This window comes from Gadus macrocephalus, chromosome 3 (assembly GCF_031168955.1).
Source record: "Gadus macrocephalus chromosome 3, ASM3116895v1".
In the NCBI taxonomy this organism is placed as follows: domain Eukaryota; kingdom Metazoa; phylum Chordata; class Actinopteri; order Gadiformes; family Gadidae; genus Gadus; species Gadus macrocephalus.
The window spans coordinates 26,447,529-26,470,499 of NC_082384.1; the positions used below are offsets into that span (position 1 = coordinate 26,447,529).

A 22,971-nucleotide genomic window follows, 5' to 3' on the forward strand; every position below is an offset into this window, starting at 1 on the left:
GGGACCTTTGGACGGAGTGCGAGACATGTTCCAGAAGAATCTAGCCCAGTAAGATCCAGATAACCACGTGTGTGTCATGAACTGAGTGTGATGCTGGCTGGGTGTCATGCCGTAATTCCGACGCCTCATTGTTCCGACGTCTCAATGGTCCGAAATATTTCCCATTAGCTCGACATGCCGCTATGCCGACGGTTCAATGTTCCGAAAACGGAACCCATTGGTCCGAAGGTCCGTTTGTCCGACTTTTCAAAAAGGAGACGCATTAAGCCGACGGTTCAATATGCCGAATAGGCCAAGGCGCAATTCCACATGTGTGATTATGAAACCAAAAATAAAAGACGATGTAGGCTAAGTTCCAGCAGTGCACTTCACCAAGCCAGACTGTTGCTGTGGGCTTCAATGGTCACAAGAGGGGAATTTATGAAGCGCACGTTATACAAGGACTAATACTTTTCCCGTAAAGAAGTCAAACGGTGAGTGAAAAACAAATACAATTGTTATCTTTAGTAGCTTTAGGGCCTATATTTGTTGTTTACTGTGTTTACAGTGGGCTTTTAGCCTAAATAATTTCGCTGGTATTGATTTAGTCAAACTTATACCTCATACCGTGTACTTAGTCAAGTGTGTGTGTGTGTGTGTGTGTGTGTGTGTGTGTGTGTGTGTGTGTGTGTGTGTGTGTGTGTGTGTGTGTGTGTGTGTGTGTGTGTGTGTGTGCGTGCCCGTGTTGACCTACGCTCTCTGTCCATGGGGCTGAAACACCGTGTCGAAATGAAGTGAGGCGTTGTCACTTTGCTCTCCAATAATCATCGTGAACGTGATATGCCTAGGTTGTATTTTGGAGAGAGAGTGGGAGAGAGTGAGAGAGAGCGAGAGAGAACGCGAGCGAGGTATAAAACTCTTTATATGTAGGCCTATTCGGCATATTGAACCGTCGGCCTAATGCGCCTCCTTTTTGAATAGTCGGACAAACGGACCTTCGGACCAATGGGTTCCGTTTTCGGAACATTGAACCGTCGGCATAGTGGCATGTCGATCTAATGGGAAATATTTCGGACCATTGAGACGTCGGAACAATGAGGCGTCGGAAATACAGGCAGGCCCCGCTGGCTCTTGATCACATTCAACCAAACTCCATTTACCTGGTCATGTCTCAAGTCTGTGCCGATCAATAGCCATATCAGTAAAGTTATTGATAAGATCCTAATCTATAAGGGCTGGCCTCTCTCTTTGTTCCCAAGAATCTTTACTATTGACCCCCTCTAAACTCTCTAACTCCCCCTCACAGCACCGTGCCGCTACGCTAGGTCTGTAAGCTACATGAGCTACGCTAGGTCTCTGTGAGCTACATGAGCTACGCTAGGTCTCTGTGAGCTACATGAGCTACGCTAGGTCTCTGTGGGCTACATGAGCTACGCTAGGTCTCTGTGAGCTACATGAGCTACGCTAGGTCTGGGAGCTACATGAGCTACGCTTGGTCTCTATGAGCTACATGAGCTACGCTAGGTCTCTGTGAGCTAAATGAGCTACGCTAGGTCTCTATGAGCTACATGAGCTACGCTAGGTCTCTATGAGCTACATGAGCTACGCTAGGTTGCTACGAGCTAAATTAAATCTTTGAGTTACTTATAGTTGCATACGCACACACTGCAGTCCAACAAGTGTTTTTAAATAGAAATCTAAAGTGTTTCTAGACTGAGTTACCGAGAACAGACCACAGAACCACAGCGGGGGGGGGGGGGGGGGGCAGAGAGAGCTCTAGAAGGAGGGCAGAGAGAGCTCTAGAAGGTTTCCCATTGCCGGGACCGAAGTGGACGCCAGATGCAGGTCTGTGTAAATATTAGCACGAAATAATGAGCCCATAAAGAGGGACAGCGGCCGACCCTAATCCTCCTTGCTCCTCCCCTCCTATTGTCCTGATCCTCTCCTCTCCTCCTCTCCTCCTCTCCTCCTCTCCTCCTCCTCTCCTCCTCTCCTCCTCTTCTCTCCTCCTCTTCTCTCCTCCTCTTCTCCTCTCCTCCTACTCCTCTCCTACTCTGTTATTTCAGAGGCTCGTTGGTCAACATGTGATCGGCGTCCGGCTCGGCCCAGGAGGTTCTGTTCCTGGAGGTTCTGCTCTGGGAGGTTCTGTTCCTGGAGGTTCTGTTCCTGGAGGTTCTGCTCCTGGAGGTTCTGTTCCTGGAGGTTCTGCTCTGGGAGGTTCTGTTCCTGGAGGTTCTGTTGCTGGAGGTTCTGTTCCTGGAGGTTCTGCTCTGGAGGTTCTGTTCCTGGAGGTTCTGTTCCTGGAGGTTCTGTTCCTGGAGGTTCTGTTCCTGGAGGTTCTACTCCTGGAGGTTCTGCTCTTGGAGGTTCTGCTCCCGGCTCAACGCTCGCTTGGTTTAGGAGAGAGAACTGATCGAGACGTTGTCTGGCGGTTGAGGTCGTCGGCTGTGAGTGAGACGTCAACACGCTGACTATTGTAGGGCTGGGTCGGGACGAAGGCAGCAGCCTGAACACTGACCGGCCAGTCAATGGGTTGGTTACAGAGAGCTGTAGACTATTGTAGGGCTGGGTCGGAACGAAGGCAGCAGCCTTCGTTCCGATGGACTGATTGAGTACCTGTGTGTGAGCCTCCTCTAGAGTGATTGTGAATCGCTTTGGAAGAAATTGCTGCTGTATGCCCTCAATGTAAAGGTAAATGTAGATCTAGAGGACCCTAAGGCACACAGCGATGCTGAGAAGATATCTTCCCCTGCGGCAAAGAACCTGAACCCATTCAGCCGCTGTGGGCGATGCTGTGACCTCACTAAGGGCCGACTCGTCGCCTAGCGACCATGGAGAGTAGTCACAGTGTGTGTGTGTGTGTGTGTGTGTGTGTGTGTGTGTGTGTGTGTGTGTGTGTGTGTGTGTGTGTGTGTGTGTGTGTGTGTGTGTGTGTGTGTGTGTGTGTGTGTGTGTGTGTGTGTGTGTGTGCTTACCTGCTAGAGTGTAATCCATATCAAAGCCAAAACACTTAATCTTCTCCATGGCGAGACTCCGGTTCACGAACACCCTGCAGGAGCACAGTTAGGGTTTAGGGTCAGGGTCAGGGTCAAGGGTCAGGGTCAGGGTCAGGGTTTAGGGACAGGGTTAAGGGTCAGGGTTAAGGGTCAGGGTCAGGGGTCAGGGTCAAAGTTCTTCCTTAGCTTAGTTTAAACAAACGTTATGTTATGTTCCTTTTGCTGAGTCAGCTTAATTGAGATTCAGAATTGAAACGGCAGCAAATGAAAACGGTTAATAAGTAAGTACCCTTTTCTGATTTGTTATATGAAAATGGCAGCAGATAGCCATCCTGTTTATACCCGAGCCGGTCCACTTTGGGGGATTTGATCCAGACCATACCTGGCTGACACTAATTAAAACAGCCAAGAGGCGACCTCAAGCGTCCAGGCCCAGCCTCCTGTATAGGCATCGACCTCATCTCCCTACGCACATTCACATTTACACTCAGGGCGTTTATCAGACACTTGTATCCAAAGAGACTCACAAAAAGTCAATTTGTCATAAAAAGAGAAACATCACTATATCTCTGTCGGGACAGTAAGGATGTTCATAGAACCAAGTGCCAAGCACTAACCATCACTAGGTTAACCCACTCCCCGTATACAACAGAGACACACACACACGCACACACAACCGTCAACTGTCCTGTAAAAGCTCTTAAAGTCCTCTAAAAGAGAGCAGACATACCTGGCAGCGAGGCCGTGGTGAATGAGTTCCCATTTGGACTTCAGCCCAGTAGAAAGAGCGCGCATCGTAGGGTTGATTAAATCTTAACACACTTTGTGATGATCTTAGCTCGGCTCCAGCGACGCACACCTCATCCATGAAGCTAACACAACCCAGCGCATCCATGACGCTAACACAACACACACACACACACACCGCAGCCTACTTACTATTCAAAACATTGCTCACTTGTTGCAAAAAACGGTCATTCTGCGTCATTCTGTCTTGTCTTTTGTCAGTGGGGGAGGGGGAGGGGGTGTTTTGTGCGATGGTGTTTGCCAGCTCTTCTCAAAGACTTCCAGAACAATCAGAAGCCACATAGAATCAAAACAAGCTACAGCAGAGCTCAGAGTGGACACGACTTGGCTCACACACAGGTACTCTAGAGGAGGCTCACACACAGGTACTCTAGAGGAGGCTCACACACACACAGGTACTCTAGAGGAGGCTCACACACAGGTACTCTAGAGGAGGCTCACACACACACAGCTACTCTAGAGGAGGCTCACACACAGGTACTCTAGAGGAGGCTCACACACACACAGGTACTCTAGAGGAGGCTCACACACAGGTACTCTAGAGGAGGCTCACACACACACAGGTACTCTAGAGGCGGGCCGTCCCCTAGCAACGGCCCCCGGCAACAGCTGTGCAGCGCTCTGCCCAGTGGCTCACTGTTACCACGGAAACACTCTGACCTCTGGGACGGACAGTGACCTCTAAGGGTGCACTCACACTAGGCCATCTGGCCGTGGCCGTTGGCCGTCGCCACTGTGGCCTGGCTCTCGTACATGCGTCATCACGTCGTAACGCGTCATCACCAAGCGTCCGCTGCATGGACCATACGGACGACAACACAGAGAACACAGTTCGCACTTTAGATTCTCCCAAATACATCGGAATTCTTGGGGGTCTTCTCCAACTGTGCCTGAATAGCATCGTCTGCCCAAATGGCTAACAGACACTCGACTTCTCTATGGGACCAACGTGAACCAACAGTTGAACCGCTTGACGCCATGTTTACCGTTTAATGGGAAAGAAGGCTCGTCGCCTTTATTATGTCCGTGGTCGTCGCATGGACTATACGTCAACTAGCTCAGGTTGCGTAGCCGTGCGTGTGCGCGTGTCGGCTCATTAGCATCTGTACCGTGGCGGCCCGGACCGTAGCAGCACAACTCTCCCAAGAGGCCAAGTTGGCCTGGCCTGGCCAGACTGGCCACACTCACACTGGCAGATTTGAGCACGGTTAGGTGCTAAAACGGCCACGGCCAGATGGCCTAGTGTGAGTGCACCCTAACGCTCTGACCTCTGGGACGGACAGTGACCTCTAACACTCTGACCTCTGGGACGTACAGTGACCTCTAACACTCTGACCTCTGGGACGGACAGTGACCTCTAACACTCTGACCTCTGGGACGGACAGTGACCTCTAACACTCTGACCTCTGGGACGTACAGTGACCTCTAACACTCTGACCTCTGGGACGGAAAGTGACCTCTAACACTCTGACCTCTGGGACGGACAGTGACCTCTAACACTCTGACCTCTGGGACGGACAGTGACCTCTAACACTCTGACCTCTGGGACGGACAGCGACCTCTAACGCCCTCAGTGTCGTCGGGGGGGTTAGGGTTCTCTCTGACAGAGATTATCAATTCATTGTCACACACACACACACACACACACACACACACACACACATACTGACACCTGTGAGCCCACACACAAGCATCCACACACGCAAACACACACAAGGGAGTAGACACACACAGACACACACACACACAGACGTGCACACACACGTGTGCGCGGCCGCGCACACACATACACGTGCAGGCGCCTGCAAGCCCACACACACACCCACAGACACATGTGCACACACACAGACAAATATTTACGGAGACAATCGCGTGCAAATACACACAGAGAGGCTCCAGACCCCGCGGCCCCATGGCCCCACAGAGAGGCTCCAGACCCCGCGGCCCCGCGGCCCCACAGAGAGGCTCCAGACCCCGCGGCCCCGCGGCCCCACAGAGAGGCTCCAGACCCCGCGGCCCCGCGGGGTCCCTAGATTCTACCCCCTACCCCCTACCCCCTAGCCCCTATCCCCTAGCTCCTAGCTCCTAGCCTAACAGGCTGTCTCAGAGAAGAGAATAAAGTGAGGCAACTGAGGCCCCGCCCTCCAGCGTGCTGTTAGCTTACTGTAACTGATAACGGGAGGTAGAGCCAGGCAGAGTTCACTGTTACCCAACCCCCCCCCCCCCCCCCGCCCTGACTCAACCTCCGGTCAGAGTGATGCCATCGGGCCTCTCATCATGACAGCCTTATCTTATCTTATATTATCTGAGTGGGAGGACAAAAGCTTGACAGGACGTATGGAGAGAGCCGACCACCTAATCATTGAACTGGGAGTGATCACGGCCACGACCCAAACTCCTCTCGGAGGGTAAGGAAACACAATAAAAAGGATTTTTATCGTTTGGTGACGAGGCAGCAATCAAGACTAGGGGAACGGCCTTTCACTGGTCAATCAGTGCCTTTACAGAAGAAAAGCAAGTAAATGGACGCATTATTACCGTGCCTCTCGACCCAGTGGCCGCTCAAAGCGCTTTACAACACTGCCTCACATTCACCCATTCATGCACCTATTCATGCACCCATCACCCCCCGACGGCGGAGTCAGCCCCGCAGGGCGACAGCCAGCTGGTCAGCAGCAGTCAGGGGGAGGCGTCTCGCTCAGGGACACCTCCACACTCAGCTAGGAGGAGCCGGGGATCGAACCAGCGACCTTCTGGTCACCAGCCGACCCGCTCTGCCTCCTGAGCCTCACGCCGCCCACACGTCTCCTGACGTCTCTGCTCCATGGAGAGGACCAGCTCAGGGGGGTCACTCTGGGCTCCAGGGGGGTCACCTGGTGGACTCTACGGGGGCTCTACCTGTGGTAGGGCTCCCTCCGGTACTTCTTCATGGCCAGGCCGTCCATGTTCGCTGGCAAGTCTGCATTCTTCTGCAGCCTGTCGCTCCAGGAGGTGGTCATGGTGGAAACGCGTGGAGCCTGGAGGAGAAGGACGAGCAGAGTGAGGAGATATCAGCGTTCAGAGGGCGAGGAGAACCAACGCGTAGACCAATCAAACGTCCCTAATGTCAGGGGTCCCGTCTCGTATCGGGAGAGAATCCGATTGGTCTGAATGAGTCAGGGCTCAGGGGCCACAGGGTCTGTGGGTCAGACCAAACCACTTCCAAAATACTTTTGATGACACATGACACATTTAGGAATAATTTATGACATGTTGGGATTCAATCGTAGTCAAACATTAAATGATTCCTCCGGAATAAGACTTATTATAAACTATAGTGCGTTTAAGCTGGCTGGCCATACACCAAATGATGCTGCGTGCGTAGTTTACCCTTTTGTGAGCAGCTTATATTATTGAATGGGGCAATTCATTCATACATTTAGCATAATCATATTCATGTTCTCCTCAACTAACCGTTTAGTCAGCTGGCCTTCATGGGGCCTTCCCTGACTTTAACTGAATCATCTATAACTAAACGACTGCAGCGGACTGCTCAGCTCCGGGGGGGCCGTGTCCCCGGGCGGGACGGGCACCCAGGGTCCCTTGGAGTCAGCTTGGAAGGGGAGTTCTCCTGACTCTCCGCCTGAGCAAGGCACGCCTGCTTCAGATCAGCCCTCAACAACGCTGGAGCGACTTAACAGAACCGTTTCGTACTATTTCATAACTTTATTAATAGATATGAATCATGTGCTACGAGGAAGCAGCCATGTACCAATGAAAGACTTTTGGCCTATTGTTGCCCTCATCTTTACCTTTAAAAGGGCTACGACTTAATCTATGAAACCTCCAATGAATGTTGAACCTCGTCGATACCTAAAGCACAAACGCAGCAATGTCTCAAATCAGCTTTCCATGTGCTTTACAGGGAGCTTTAGATATTAACCCATCACTAGGTAACCTCTTCAACAGGGAGCTTTAGATATATTGACCCATCACTAGGTAACCTCTTCAACAGGGAGCTTTAGATATATTGACCCATCACTAGGTAACCTCTTCAACAGGGGGCTTTAGATATATTAACCCATCACTAGGTAGCCGTCTTCCCTCTCCTACAGCGCTGCAGACATGTTGCTTTGTAAACACGATCCATGTCCCAGATGAGGGGGGTGACGTAAGCGGTCAGACACAGGCTAATCAGGCAGCTGCTCTAACAATGTGTTTACTGTGAGGTGTGTGTGTGTGTGTGTGTGTGTGTGTGTGTGTGTGTGTGTGTGTGTGTGTGTGTGTGTGTGTGTGTGTGTGTGTGTGTGTGTGTGTGTGTGTGTGTGTGTGTGTGTGTGTGTGTGTGTGTGTGTGTGTGTGTGTGTGTGAATAAAGAGATCAACTGAGCTGAGTAGATTAATCAAATCCAGAACAAGAAAACGCCAAAAACTAAATACATTTACATATTGACGTTCAAATTCAGGCCGCTTAGCAGATGCTTTTATGCAGAGCGACTCACAATAAGTACATTTGTCAGAAGAAAGAGAAACCACAATACATCTCCCTCATCCTATAGCGGAATAAGGGAACAATGCAATACCATCTGGGTCAAAGTGTCAGGTTATATATGTCGATATTTAGAGTAATATATCGTTGTTTTTTTTGTTTTTAATCGAGGAAAGATGTGAGACGTTTTGTAAGTCATATGAATTTGTTATTACACATCTAGGAGGAGATCTACAACCGTCTGTAAACAAAAGCATAGTTTAAGGTTAAGGTTAAGGTTTAAGTTAGACGGGACTCCGTCTGCAGAACAACTAGTGAACCTCTAACACACACTGGTGCAAAGAGCACAGCCTCTTTTATGAGATGCTTAGAGGCTTCACAGACTCAGAGGAGGAAAGGCCCTAACCCTAACCCTCTACAGCCTCAGCCTCAGTGTAAGAGAGGCTTCACAGCCTCAGTCTAAGTTAGGCTGTATATCCTGAGTGTAGGCGAGTCCTCCCGGATAACAGTTGGTAGCGTTATAATACAGGTGTTAGAACACCTGTTTTAACACCTGTGTTATAATAACACAGGTGAGTTCGTCTTGGCGGTGTTGGACACAACGCTAAGACTAGTCTGTCCAGATCTGACGGGTGGAGAACTCCTGGAGAGGAAACCTAGGAACAGAGCGGACAAGACATAACTCGCAGCTAAGCAGCGTCATTCCAGCGTCAGTTTGCGGAGGAGAGCCCTAAAGCGCAGACCTCCTAACTTCTATCTCCAGACATCATGCCTGTGTCCAGGCCTCCAGACGCCGGCTAGCCACCAAAACACACCGTCTCTCACATCGCTTCTCTTTCGTAAACCTCGCTTCATCAAGTACAAGAACCGAAGCATCCCTGGTGTCCGACAAAAGCCCGAGCAGTGTTGGAGATCGGTCACCAGAGATCGTCCCCTCGATAGGCATCTTGGAGAGAGCCCAGTAAACCACGTCCTCCCCTGTCCATCCCCCCTGACGTGGACCGGAGGATCAGCCCAGATATGAACACAGATCATTTCAGACTCATTTTCCGTTCTCCGTTCTCCGGCTCTCTGCAGAACAACAGGAGAGCTCCGGGCTGCAGGACTCACCTCTGGACTCTTCTGTGTCCGCAGCGGGACGTCTGCGCTGCAGCCACACAAAGTAGGGCCGGCGGAGAAGGAGAGGGAAGGCTTCTGCAGAATAAACTACTACTTATAGAGTCGAGGGCTATTGAGATTATGGAGCCTGAGTACAGTTCGCACAGTGATGCTTTTTCTTCTCTCTTGCTTTTCCGATGTTTCGTTGTCAGCCAATGGGCTGGCGCCGTGCTGCATCGGGGGGCGGGGCTTAGCTCGCCTTGATACGCGCTGTCGAACTGATGTCCCGCCCCCCTTGGTCTGATCACGCTTCTGACGTCACGCTTCTTAATGACTGGGCGTCTGACGTCACGCGTCTTATTGACAGTACACCAGACTTGCTTTAGAGCTTTAGAAACCCGTTGACTTAAGAAAGTTTGTGCCTTTATGACTTTTAATTTTAATGAATGACTTTATTAAAAGGTCTGTTCCCAACCAGATACCGTCGTGGAGGGATGGGAATGACGACACGATTATCTAAATGTAGGATACTTTAAACTATGCCAGTGCAGTGCGAGTATCCACCAAGCTTTAATTTTACAGACTTAGGCATACGTGGAATTCCTAACCCTAATTGAACAAACTTAATGGGTGGGTAACCCAGTCACATTAAAAGGATTATGCTACCCTATTGTACGTGGCGTTTTTCTCCAGACAGCAGTAACTCCTGGTACCAGCAGGAGGCGACAGATCTGCTGTTACCTCGGGTTACCAGCAGGGGGCGGCAGACCTGCTGTTACCTTAGGGTACCAGCAGGGACAGCAGACCTGCTGTTACCTCAGGTTACCAGCGGGGGGCGGCAGTAATAATAATGTATTATATTACAATAATAATAATAATAATAATAATAATAATAACTAGGGTAAAAAAGGTATCACTTTGCCTGAAAACAAAATTACACAGGCCGTGCCTGTATTATTTGAAGACACGTGTACATTAAAAGTCGAGGCAGACGTGTTCTTTAAGTTATTTTATCTATATTATTATTATGTCATACATTAAAGCTGTTGGTTATGACCGGGGATCCTTATATCAGATGACAGATGTTTTCTGATCCAAAACCGACCAGTTGAGAGTTCTGTTCAGACCAGCGCTGTTCAGCTCTGGTTCCCCGGTTCTCTGGCTGCTCCTCCTGCGTTCTCCTCCTCATCGCTCTGTGTTCTCCTCATCGCTCCGTGTTCTCCTCATCGCTCCGTGTTCTCCTCCTCATCGCTCCGTGTTCTCCTCATCGCTCCGTGTTCTCCTCATCGCTCCGTGTTCTCCTCATTGCTCCGTGTTCTCCTCCTCATCGCTCCGTGTTCTCCTCCTCATCGCTCCGTGTTCTCCTCCTCATCGCTCCGTGTTCTCCTCCTCATCGCTCCGTGTTCTCCTCATCGCTCCGTGTTCTCCTCCTCATCGCTCCGTGTTCTCCTCCTCATGGCTCTGTGTTCTCCTCATCGCTCCGTGTTCTCCTCCTCATGGCTCCGTGTTCTCCTCCTCATGGCTCTGTGTTCTCCTCCTCATGGCTCCGTGTTCTTCTCCTCATCGCTCTGTGTTCTCCTCATCGCTCCGTGTTCTCCTCATCGCTCCGTGTTCTCCTCCTCATCGCTCCGTGTTCTCCTCATCGCTCCGTGTTCTCCTCCTCATGGCTCCGTGTTCTCCTCCTCATGGCTCTGTGTTCTCCTCCTCATGGCTCCGTGTTCTCCTCCTCATGGCTCCGTGTTCTCCTCATCGCTCCGCGTTCTTCTCCTCATCGCTCCGTGTTCTCCTCATCGCTCCGTGTTCTCCTCATCCATCGCTCCGTGTTCTCCTCATCGCTCCGTGTTCTCCTCATCGCTCCGTGTTCTCCTCATCGCTCCGTGTTCTCCTCCTCATCGCTCCGTGTTCTCCTCCTCATCGCTCCGTGTTCTCCTCCTCATCGCTCCGTGTTCTCCTCATCGCTCCGTGTTCTTCTCCTCATCGCTCCGTGTTCTCCTCCTCATCGCTCCGTGTTCTTCTCCTCATCGCTCCGTGTTCTCCTCCTCATCGCTCCGTGTTCTCCTCATCGCTCCGTGTTCTCCTCCTCATGGCTCCGTGTTCTCCTCCTCATGGCTCTGTGTTCTCCTCCTCATGGCTCCGTGTTCTCCTCCTCATGGCTCCGTGTTCTCCTCTGGGTCTCCCGGTTCTCCGGCCGCTGCTCCTCCTCCTCCTCTGAGCCCAGGGCCTCCTGCTGATACATGGAGGAGACATGGTCTTAGGGAGGAGAGGACCCGGGTGCAGACTCATGGGGCGACGGTTCCTCCAGTCGGTACCAGATCAGACTCCAGTCCGGCGGCGGTCAGGCCCTCAGCCCGCTCTCGGTACTCCTCCCAGTCCTAGGAGGAGTAGAGCAGAACAGAATTACTCTGAGTCTCACTCATCCATTCATCCATTCATCAAGACGTTCGTTCACCCTCACTCCATCATGTCATTGTATCGCGTGGTTGTAGAGGAACGTGATTCAATCTGAACTGTGAGTCTGTAGATGAGATGAGAAAGGCTTGACCTACCAGATCCTCTTCAAAGGCCAGGACCACGCCCTTCACCTCGGAGGTCCACCTGAGGCAGAACAACAGATCTATAGAACTATAACAACACACTCTATAGAGCTATAACAAGACACTCTATAGAGCTATAACAACACACTCTGTAGAGGTATAACAACACACTCCATAGAGCTATAACAAGACACTCTATAGAGCTATAACAAGACACTCTATAGAGCTTTAACAACACACTCTATAGAGCTATAACAACACACTCTGTAGAGCTATAACAACACACTCTATAGAGCTATAACAACACACTCTATAGAGCTATAACAACACACTCTATAGAGCTATAACAACACACTCTATAGAGCTATAACAACACACTCTGTAGAGCTATAACAACACACTCTATAGAGCTATAACAACACACTCTATAGAGCTATAACAACACACTCTATAGAGCTATAACAACACACTCTGTAGAGCTATAACAACACACTCTGTAGAGCTATAACAACACACTCTATATAGAGCTATAACAACACACTCTATAGAGCTATAACAACACACTCTATAGAGCTATAACAACACACTATAGAACTATAACAACACACTCTATAGAGGTATAACAACACACTCTATAGAGCTATAACAACACACTCTATAGAGCTATAACAACACACTATAGAACTATAACAACACACTATAGAACTATAACAACACACTCTATAGAGCTATAACAACACACTCTATAGAGCTATAACAACACACTCTATAGAGCTATAACAACACACTCTATAGAGCTATAACAACACACTATAGAACTATAACAACACACTCTATAGAGGTATAACAACACACTCTATAGAGCTATAACAACACACTCTATAGAGCTATAACAACACACTATAGAGCTATAACAACACACTATAGAACTATAACAACACACTATAGAACTATAACAACACACTATAGAACTATAACAACACACTATAGAACTATAACAACACACTATAGAACTATAACAACACACTATAGAACTATAACAACACACTATAGAACTATAACGACACACTATAGAACTATAACAACACACTATAGAGCTATAACAACACACTATAGAACTATAACAACACACTATAGAACTATAACGACATACTAGAGAACTATAAGTGTTGCTAATGGAGTTCGACAAGGGGGGCTACTGTCACCAGCCCTCTTCAATCTGTACATGAACGATTTATCTGACCAACTGAACGATTGTAGAACGGGCTGTATGATTGGTAACACGGTGATTAACCATTTAATGTGTGCGGATGATTGGGCCATTCTCTCTCCCAGTAGTGCTGGGTTTCAGCAGTTGTTAAATGTGTGCACAGAATATGGTGTCAAACATGATGTGCAATACAATTCAAATAAGAGCAGTGTGATAATATGTAGGGCGAAGGGAGATAAGGACCTCCACTTTCCACAATTTTATCTTTCTGGGGAAAAGCTTTGTGTTTGTTATAAAGTTAAGTACCTCGGGCACTTTATAACAGATAAAATGTCTGACGATGACGACATTTTAAGACAGTGTCGTACATTATATGCCCAAGCCAATATGTTGGCAAGAAAATTTCATATGTGTTCTGATCATGTTAAAATATGTCTCTTTAGAGCATATTGCACTCCCCTGTATACTGCCCCCTTATGGGGTAAGTTCAAAAAATCAAGTATGCACAGACTACAAGTTGCTTACAACGATTGTTTTAGGATCTTACTTAAAAGACCTAGGTGGAGTAGTGCAAGTGAGCTATTTGTGAATGCAGGAGTTAACACCTTACAAGCTTTATTGAGGAACCTTATGTACAGATTTATCTGTCGCCTGAATAACTCAAAGAATGAAGTCATAATGCTGCTGTCGAACCCAAGTTATAGCGCAGTACGCTACCAGTCATACCTTTGGAGGCATTGGCATAAGTGCCTTTTATAATTGGTCGTTATGTTTTTATTCTTATTTATGTGTGTGTTGTCCATTTCTTGTATTGTATGTTTTTAAATGGACCTTGAGTCTAATAATAAAAGGTTGATGATGATATAACAACACACTCTATAGAGCTATAACAAAAACTGTGTAGAACAGGTCACATCATAACAACAGATCTATAGAACAGGTCACAGAACTCCACAGCCCTTCCCTGGATCTTCTCTCAGAGTGACCTACGTCGGTTTAAGGCGCTCCTGTCTCCTCCCTTCAGTGAACATAAAGAACAAGAGAACGTTTGTGTTAACATCTGTAATGATGAAGAACTCCACAGGCTCACAGGGCTCTGCTAGTTGGACGTCCTTGTCTCCAGATGAGTTTCCCTCCTGGTCAGAGTCGCCCTCCCCCCCTAGCCGTGGAGGAACGTTAAGGACATGCAAGCTGTTCACTTCTGTTCACGGCGCCGTTCATCCGTCTGATTGGTTATTCGTGACTGCGTTTGTAAAGAGCATTGCCTATGTACACGCCTACTGCATTGTACTGCATCGCACATTCACAGGTTATTATTTACATTCACGTTTACACTTTGGGCATTTAGCAGACCCTTTATCCAAAGTGTAAGTACATTTGTGAGAAGAAAGAGAAACCAGAGAACCAAGTGCCAAGCACTAACTATCACTAGGTTAACCCATTCCCCGTACACAACAAACATAGATAGGATAAGATGCTAACTCTTTCAAAGTGCAAGGACGTACAATATACAATAAGGCCAGATTATGATGATCATTAGGATTGGTCTCTCTGGTGAACAGGTGGGACAGTAGTGACAGGTGAAGGTGCACACTCACTGCAGATCAGTCCAGCGCAGCAACAGGCGGAGACGCAGGCGATCACCAGACCAAAGCAGCTGAAGACCACCGCGACGACCGCGCTGGAGAGGCGGTTCAGCACTGCAGGGGACGGAGAGAGAAGAGGCTCAGGAACCCAAGGACGGACACTTCTAGTGACCAAGGACAGCTTCTTTATAGGCCACTTTAGCCAGTAAATATTAGATTTAATTTTAGGGCATGACCACGGGGAGATACAGACAGCCAACAGACAAAGAATAAACTCCATGAAACAATGGTATGTGTACATGATCCTTTTTAGGGAGACTTTCACATTGTGGGGTTACTACAAAGGTATCAAAGGTGAGGGGGCGGGACCATCGTGGAGAGGTTAGGATTGGTCAGGGATGAAGTCAGCCATGGCGGGAGAGACCAGGTTAAACTGTAACACTCTATGGGGTGAAGTGGACATGTCTGCAAGGCTCCACGACAGCCAAAGGAATCTACACGTCAAAGAAGTCAGTCGATGGGACCCAGTGTCAGACTCCATGGCTACGGTGGCCCAGTGGCTCTGCACAGACCAGCGTTCACCTCCTCTGTCTAGGTACAGACCAGCGTTCACCTTCTCTGTCTAAGTACAGACCAGTGTTCACCTTCTCTGTCTAAGTACAGACCAGCGTTCACCTTCTCTGTTTAGGTACAGACCAGCGTTCACCTTCTCTGTCTAAGTACAGACCAGTGTTCACCTTCTCTGTCTAGGCACAGACCAGCGTTCACCTTCTCTGTCTAGGTACAGACCAGCGTTCACCTTCTCTGTCTAGGCACAGACCAGCGTTCACCTCCTCTGTCTAGGTACAGACCAGCGTTCACCTTCTCTGTCTAGGTACAGACCAGCGTTCACCTTCTCTGTCTAGGTACAGACCAGCGTTCACCTTCTCTGTCTAGGTACAGACCAGCGTTCACCTTCTCTGTCTAGGTACAGACCAGCGTTCACCTTCTCTGTCTAGGTACAGACCAGCGTTCACCTTCTCTGTCTAGGTACAGACCAGCGTTCACCTTCTCTGTCTAGGTACAGACCAGTGTTCACCTTCTCTGTCTAGGTACAGACCAGCGTTCACCTTCTCTGTCTAGGTACAGACCATTCACCTTCTCTAAGTACAGACCAGCGTTCACCTTCTCTGTCTAAGTACAGACCAGCGTTCACCTTTTCTGTCAAAGTACAGACCAGTGTTCACCTTCTCTGTCTAGGTACAGACCAGCGTTCACCTTCTCTGTCTTAGTACAGACCAGCGTTCACCTTCTATAGGTACAGACCAACGTTCACCTTCTCTGTCTAAGTACAGACCAGCGTTCACCTTCTCTGTCTAGGTACAGACCAGCGTTCACCTTCTCTGTCTAAGTACAGACCAGCGTTCACCTTCTCTGTCTAGGTACAGACCAGCGTTCACCCTCTCTAAGTACAGACCAGCGTTCACCTTCTCTGTCTAGGTACAGACCAGCGTTCACCTTCTCTAAGTACAGACCAGCGTTCACCTTCTCTGTCTAAGTACAGACCAGCGTTCACCTTCTCTGTCTAAGTACAGACCAGTGTTCACCTTCTCTGTCTAGGTACAGACCAGCGTTCACCTTCTCTGTCTAAGTACAGACCAGCGTTCACCTTCTATAAGTACAGACCAGCGTTCACCTTCTCTGTCTAAGTACAGACCAGCGTTCACCTTCTCTGTCTAGGTACAGACCAGAGTTCACCTTCTCTGTCTAAGTACAGACCAGCGTTCACCTTCTCTGTCTAGGTACAGACCAGCGTTCACCTTCTCTGTCTAAGTACAGACCAGTGTTCACCTTCTCTGTCTAGGTACAGACCAGCGTTCACCTTCTCTGTCTAAGTACAGACCAGCGTTCACCTTCTATAAGTACAGACCAGCGTTCACCTTCTCTGTCTAAGTACAGACCAGCGTTCACCTTCTCTGTCTAGGTACAGACCAGCGTTCACCTTCTCTGTCTAAGTACAGACCAGCGTTCACCTTCTCTGTCTAGGTACAGACCAGCGTTCACCTTCTCTGTCTAAGTACAGACCAGCGTTCACCTTCTCTGTCTAGGTACAGACCAGCGTTCACCCTCTCTAAGTACAGACCAGCGTTCACCTTCTCTGTCTAGGCACAGACCAGCGTTCACCTTCTCTGTCTAGGTACAGCTTCCCGCTCTGGACCCCCGTCGTGTTGTCGTAGAGGTCTGACACCCGGCAGTGGTACGTCCCGGAGCTCCGTCTGTCCACGGGCAGCAGGAGGACAGACTGCCGGGCGGACGGCTGCAGCAGGGTGTAGAAGGCCGGCGCGTCTGGGCCCAGCAGGCTGCCGTTGAGGAACCACTGGAAGCGGGCGTGGCTCCCCTTGGCCACCCGGCAGAAGAACGTCACCGCGGTCACGGAGAAGTCCTCCGCCGTGATGTACTCATAGCTCAGGGTCACCGGCCCGCCCACCGGCGCTGGGAGCAGAGAGCATCATGGGAGACGTTATCTGGACTGAAGAGGCGAGGCTCACACAGGATTAGTCCAAGATGCCATCGAGGCTTCCTGTTATAATAAGACTCACGCATGTCGCCCTCTCCACTGATTCCTTCCCTCCCTGCCCTTGTGTTTCTCTGACTGTCCTCTTTCACCCTAATTGTCCTCTGCCCTCGTTAAAGTTCCCCTCCAAGTGGATTTAGAAAGCGTGTTTCCCTTCCTCCGGTTCATCTTGGTTCTTTGTATCAAGCGTCCCGGCTTCTCCTCCTGATATTTACGGTTCCCGAGTTTTCAGATTCCTTCCCTCCCGACTACGTCTTCTCCCTGCTGGATTGTATCCATGATCTATCACTGATCTACCGACTACCGACCTATCCGCTAGTAAAGACCATCCTTCCTACGCAGACTCCTGCCTCCCGAGTCGTGCGTCCTGTTCCCCTGCTGCTCCCCCAGCCGTTACCATAACGACGGGGGGCTGTGATGGATGTATGATCACATGATGGAGTCCCTCCAATGAGAGCACTGACCCACGTGTACGGCCGTCTCCGTCCCGTCCGCGACCCGCCCCCCGTTCTCGGCCCGGCAGCGCAGCCCTCGGGGCGGGGCGTCCGGGACCAGGGGCACGCTGAAGGAGGCGCTCGGACCCTGCTCGGAGGTCTGCCGGGCCAGGAGCACGGCGCCCCCCAGGAGGGAGAAGGTGATCGGGGGGGTCCCTCTGCTGGACAGGCAGGTGACCCGCACCGAGAAGGTCTGGTTCTGCTTCTCCACGGCGTAGGAGAGGTCAGGGCGGGAGGCCAACTCTGAGGGCAGAAGATCCCACAGATGTTCCCAAACCGTTTTCTGTGAGTGTCGGCCGATACCGAGTTTATACCGATACAGCGTCTAGCATTGTACCTACTGATAGCGCTGGTTCTTATTGAAGGGTTCTCTTACGATGACAGTAATGTAAAGCCGGTTCACTTACTGTCAACAATTCTTTTTTTCAGAACTAAATCATTGACATTTATAATCTATAATTAGAATAATGCGTTTGTATTCTTGTAGTTAAGCGTGAGCATCCATGTTTTTCCGCTTTGGCAGCTCGAACGGACGTAGGTCGGATTTGGTGCTTTTCCCGTTCTGACATTCCACCTCCGACGTTAACGAACGCAGCATAACATTGTAGTGTTTGTGATGCTGTCACACCAAAATTGTTCCGGGGGCGAAAATTGTACCGCCTATGTAATCCGCGTTCGGAAATTCCAAACGTGCCTGGCAACGGACCGTCGCGTCAAACGTTGCCTGGCAACGGACGATCGCGTTGAACGATGAGTATGAAGGTTCATAAACATTCGTGAACATTCGCGCTCATTCATTGAGCGTCACAAGACGAAATAGCATTGAACAGATAAGACTTATTTTACAAATGACATTTATTAGCGTTGCTAACTTTATATTTGAATTGTATTTAATTGTTTAATCGCATTTAGCTAGTAAACTGAGTGTATTAACACAAGCTAGCTAGACTATGATACACTTTAAACACTCAAATTACTAGCTAAATTCAATACAATACAAACATAAAGTAAAAACAAGTGTTATCTGTATTATGTTATTTCGTCTTTGGCAACATGAGCGCAAATGTTTTTTGAAATCTGCCTGGCAACGGACAATCGCGTCGAACGATGACGTAATGTTTCGAACGCGGATTACGTAGGCGGTAAAATTTTCGCCCCCGGTACAATTTTGGTGTGACAATGCCCTTTCCTGTTTCGTAAATTAGCTAGTATAGCTATTAAACTTGCGGCCTTAACGATACCCATTTTTGGCAGTATCCGAGGAATATCCGATACTGGTGTCAGTAGCGGAATAACTCAAACAACTGATGAAAACAAGTTCATGTCTCAAATTGGAATACCTTGTATCATGTTCCTGTCATTGGTTCACATGTAGGTAGGTCATGTTAATACTGAGAGACGACCTCTGACCTTTGACTGTGATCATGACCTTGGGGCTGGCCGCGCAGTAGACCTCTGACCTTTGACTGTGATCATGACCTTTGGGCTGGCCGCGCAGTAGACCTCTGACCTTTGACTGTGATCATGACCTTGGGGCTGGCCGCGCGGTAGACCTCTGACCTTTGACTGTGATCATGACCTTAGGGCTGGCCGCGCGGTAGACCTCGGTGTCGTTGTATCGGTTGGAGGCGACACAGACGTAGCTCCCAGAGTGCTGCGGTCCAGCTCTGGGGGAGAACGGCAGGTTTTAGGTTCATATCCCGACATGAAAACCCAGCAGCTCTTTATAGGGGGGTTAGAATATGGCAGACATTCAATATCTGTCATGAAGCACTTTCATATGTTAATACAAGGAGACAGGATCACTCATTATTTAGATTTTTGTCTCTGACCTGGGGATGAGGAGGTCCTGGTGGGTGTGGTGGGGGGCGGGGCCAGGCTGGGGGGCGGGGCCAGGCTGGGGGGTGGGGCCGGGGGGGGGCTGGTCGTCCAGCAGCCAGCTGTAGGAGACGTAGTTCCCTGACGTCACGTTACAGCTCAGAACCAGACGCTCCCCCTCAAAGAACTCCTCCTCCCGGGACCGGATGGCGAGCGTGGCTCCGCCCACGGGCACTGCAGGGAGACAGCGGGCCGGTTAGCACGTTAGCACGGTGCGGCCCAGGTATCATGGAGCCGCACCCTATTGAGGAGAACTCATGTGATCCTTTGTGGTATCGTGGTTTGGGGCTAGCTATGTGATGAAGTAAAGGTTCAACATGTCTACGAGCTTCACTCTGGAGGGGGTTCATGAAGCCTCTTCAGAACACAGGTTAGAAAACCGTTTATATTGGAAGTGGGCGGATTGGTCAATAAGCCACGCCTACAGGTTTAATTGACCCAGGTAAACCTTCAGTCTGTTTTGGCTTTGGCAGAAATGGCAAAGAGGCAGAGTTAGTGTCTAACTTATCTACAAACTCATCAAACCTTATATGGTGTTGTGTTGACCAGTATGTGGAGAACAGGGAGCTGTTGTCACCCCCCCAGGAACCTGAGGTGGGGGGGGGGGTGACCAGGGAGCTGTTGTCAACCCCCCAGGACCCTGAGGTTGGGGGGGGGGGTGACCAGGGAGCTGTTGTCACCCCCCCAGGACCCTGAGGGGGGGGGGGGGGGGGGGGTGACCAGGGAGCTGTTGTCACCCCCCCAGGACCCTGAGGGGGGGGGACCAGCTGTTCTCACTCCTCACCCAGGACCTTGAGGCGATGCGGTGGGCTGACGGAGGGCTGGATCCGGGAGTTGTTCTGCACGCTGGCCACACACTCCAGGTTCCCCTCGTGGGAGGCGCGTCGGACCACCATGGGGAAGACGGCCGGGCTGCCGTCCAGGGAGGTGTAGAAAGCCAGGGCCCTGGAGCGGAGCCCCTGCCTGGGGGGCACGGAACACACGGGGGCGCTGTGCTGTCTCTCACTTTACCTTCTTTCTTTTCAGAGGATCTGATCACATGGTGTCACCTGATCACATGGTGTCACCTGGTCACATGGTGTCACCTGGTGTCCCTGATCACATGGTGTCACCTGGTCACATGTTGTCACCTGATCACATGGTGTCACCTGGTCACATGGTGTCACCTGGTCACATGGTGTCACCTGATCACATGGTGTCACCTGGTCACATGGTGTAACCTGATCACATGGTGTGGGCTCACCTGATCACATGGTGTCACCTGGTCACATGGTGTCACCTGATCACATGGTGTCACCTGATCACATGGTGTCACCTGGTCACATGGTGTCACCTGGTCACATGGTGTCACCTGGTCACATGGTGTCCCTGATCACAATGTGTGGGCTCACCTGAACAGCTGCAGGAGGAGTGGCTCTCCTGGGGGGCGGAGCACCCGACACCCAAACTCAACGACGTGTCCGTCCAGTGCTACGTCGGGTCCGTAGAGCAGCGGAGGTCTCAGAGGAGACGCATCTAGAGGGACACACGGCCAGGCGCACGTACGCACGGACACACTCACATGGGGGACAGAGATGGTAAACGGACTGCATTCATACTGCGCTATTCTAACCAGCGGCCGCTCAGAGCGCTTTACAATACTGCCTCACATTCACCCATCCCCCCCCCGACGGCGGAGTCAGCCCCACAGGGCGACAGCCAGCTGGTCAGCAGCAGTCAGGGGGAGGCGTCTCGCTCAGGGACACCTCGGCACTCAGCTAGGAGGAGCCGGGGATCGAACCAGCGACCTTCTGGTTACCAGCCGACCCGCTCTGCCTCCTGAGCCACATGTCACATAGTTTTCAAACAACGGGAGGATAAAGTAATAAAGTAAAGGTCTTACTGCTCTCCAAGCTGAAGCAGAAGAAACCTGAGTGGAAAGTAAAGGTTAGAAAGAGATGACGGATAACAGCAGAACTATGACTGTGGATGTGTCATATCTCACCCAGCACGGCCACAACCATAGAAGAAAACATCTCCAACAGCAACACTGATACGTGGTGGCGTGAAGTTAAGATAATCCTTATTAATATCCACGTTAGTGTCAGCATGTGCTCGTATCTACTCAGTCTAAAGACACACACACACTCTCACACACACCCACCCATCCACACACACACACACACACACACACACACAGACACACACACACACACACACACACACACACACACACACACACACACACACACACACACACACACACACACACACACACACACACCCACCCATCCACACACACACACACACACACACACACACACACACACACACACACACACACACACACACACACACACACACACACACACACATATGCACACATACATGCACACAAACTTGTGTGCAAAATGTGTTCCAAACTGATAGTGCCCAAGCCCTGCCCCTCCTTAGCCTGCCCTCATCAACACAACAAGTTCTCATTCAACTTCAATGTAGCAATTTATCACGTACTTAAAGTAAAGAAAAACATGATAGGAATAATTAAAGGTAAACGTAATGCACACTTTACCAACTTTATCAACAAATAAAGACACACAGATTTTAAATCGATAAGGTATTTTATTTTTCATAAAGGACACAGATACTGTAGGCCTACTGCTGCTTTAAGAAATGTCATTTTGCTACAAAACCAAGACTTGAGTTTAAACACATTCTGATAAAGAGGGGGGGGGGGGGCGAGGTGGTGGTACTGGTACTGGTCCATGGTACTGGTGCGTCTTGATGAACTGGTTGTGGTGGTTTGTGGTACTGGTCCATGGTACTGGTGCGTCTTAATGAACTGGTTGTGGTGGTTTGTGGTACTGGTACTGGTCCATGGTACTGGTGCGTCTTAATGAACTGGTTGTGGTGGTTTGTGGTAATGGTCCATGGTACTGGTGCGTCTTAATGAACTGGTTGTGGTGGTTTGTGGTACTGGTACTGGTCCATGGTACTGGTGCGTCTTGATGGACTGGTTGTGGTGGTTTGTGGTACTGGTCCATGGTACTGGTGCGTCTTAATGAACTGGTTGTGGTGGTTTGTGGTACTGGTACTGGTCCATGGTACTGGTGCGTCTTAATGAACTGGTTGTGGTGGTTTGTGGTACTGGTACTGGTCCATGGTACTGGTGCGTCTTCATGAACTGGTTGTGGTGGTTTGTGGTACTGGTACTGGTCCATGGTACTGGTGCGTCTTCATGAACTGGTTGTGGTGGTTTGTGGTACTGGTACTGGTCCATGGTACTGGTGCGTCTTCATGAACTGGTTGTGGTGGTTTGTGGTACTGGTACTGGTCCATGGTACTGGTGCGTCTTAATGAACTGGTTGTGGTGGTTTGTGGTACTGGTA

At 49.9% G+C, this 22,971-nt stretch overlaps 1 protein-coding gene across 28 annotated transcripts; it reads right to left on the reverse strand.

Moving 5' to 3' along the window:
- Nucleotides 1-10,341: 10,341 nt before the first annotated feature.
- On the reverse strand, nucleotides 10,342-21,980 carry LOC132454753 (uncharacterized). Of its 28 annotated transcripts, none has more exons than XM_060048316.1 (14): nucleotides 21,588-21,979; nucleotides 21,486-21,512; nucleotides 20,995-21,118; nucleotides 20,388-20,566; nucleotides 19,558-19,777; nucleotides 19,329-19,392; nucleotides 19,236-19,278; nucleotides 17,696-17,968; nucleotides 16,810-17,149; nucleotides 14,690-14,791; nucleotides 11,894-11,942; nucleotides 11,657-11,719; nucleotides 11,500-11,571; nucleotides 10,342-11,098 (listed from the first exon to the last, which is right to left on the reverse strand). In XM_060048316.1, exons 1-14 carry the CDS (start codon nucleotides 21,691-21,693, stop codon nucleotides 11,075-11,077), a joined length of 1,686 nt encoding a protein of 561 aa, XP_059904299.1. In that variant the 5' UTR covers nucleotides 21,694-21,979; the 3' UTR covers nucleotides 10,342-11,074. The 28 variants fall into 28 exon arrangements, 25 of the variants coding, with proteins under 25 accessions (XP_059904299.1, XP_059904295.1, XP_059904306.1 ...); XM_060048312.1 differs by having other exon boundaries at nucleotides 11,500-11,574; XM_060048317.1 differs by lacking the exon at nucleotides 10,342-11,098 and adding an exon at nucleotides 11,186-11,411.
- Between the last annotated feature and the right edge of the window lie 991 nt (nucleotides 21,981-22,971).

Coding starts and splice junctions, on each gene's coding strand:
- LOC132454753 (XM_060048310.1), bottom strand. CDS start 21,693: ATGCTGACACTAACGTGGATATTAATAAGGATTATCTTAACTTCACGC. Junction 21,513..21,587: donor TATGGTTGTGGCCGTGCTGG/GTGAGATATGAC, acceptor CTTTCCACTCAG/GTTTCTTCTGCTTCAGCTTG. Junction 20,567..20,994: donor CTCCTCCTGCAGCTGTTCAG/GTGAGCCCACAC, acceptor CGTGCCCCCCAG/GCAGGGGCTCCGCTCCAGGG.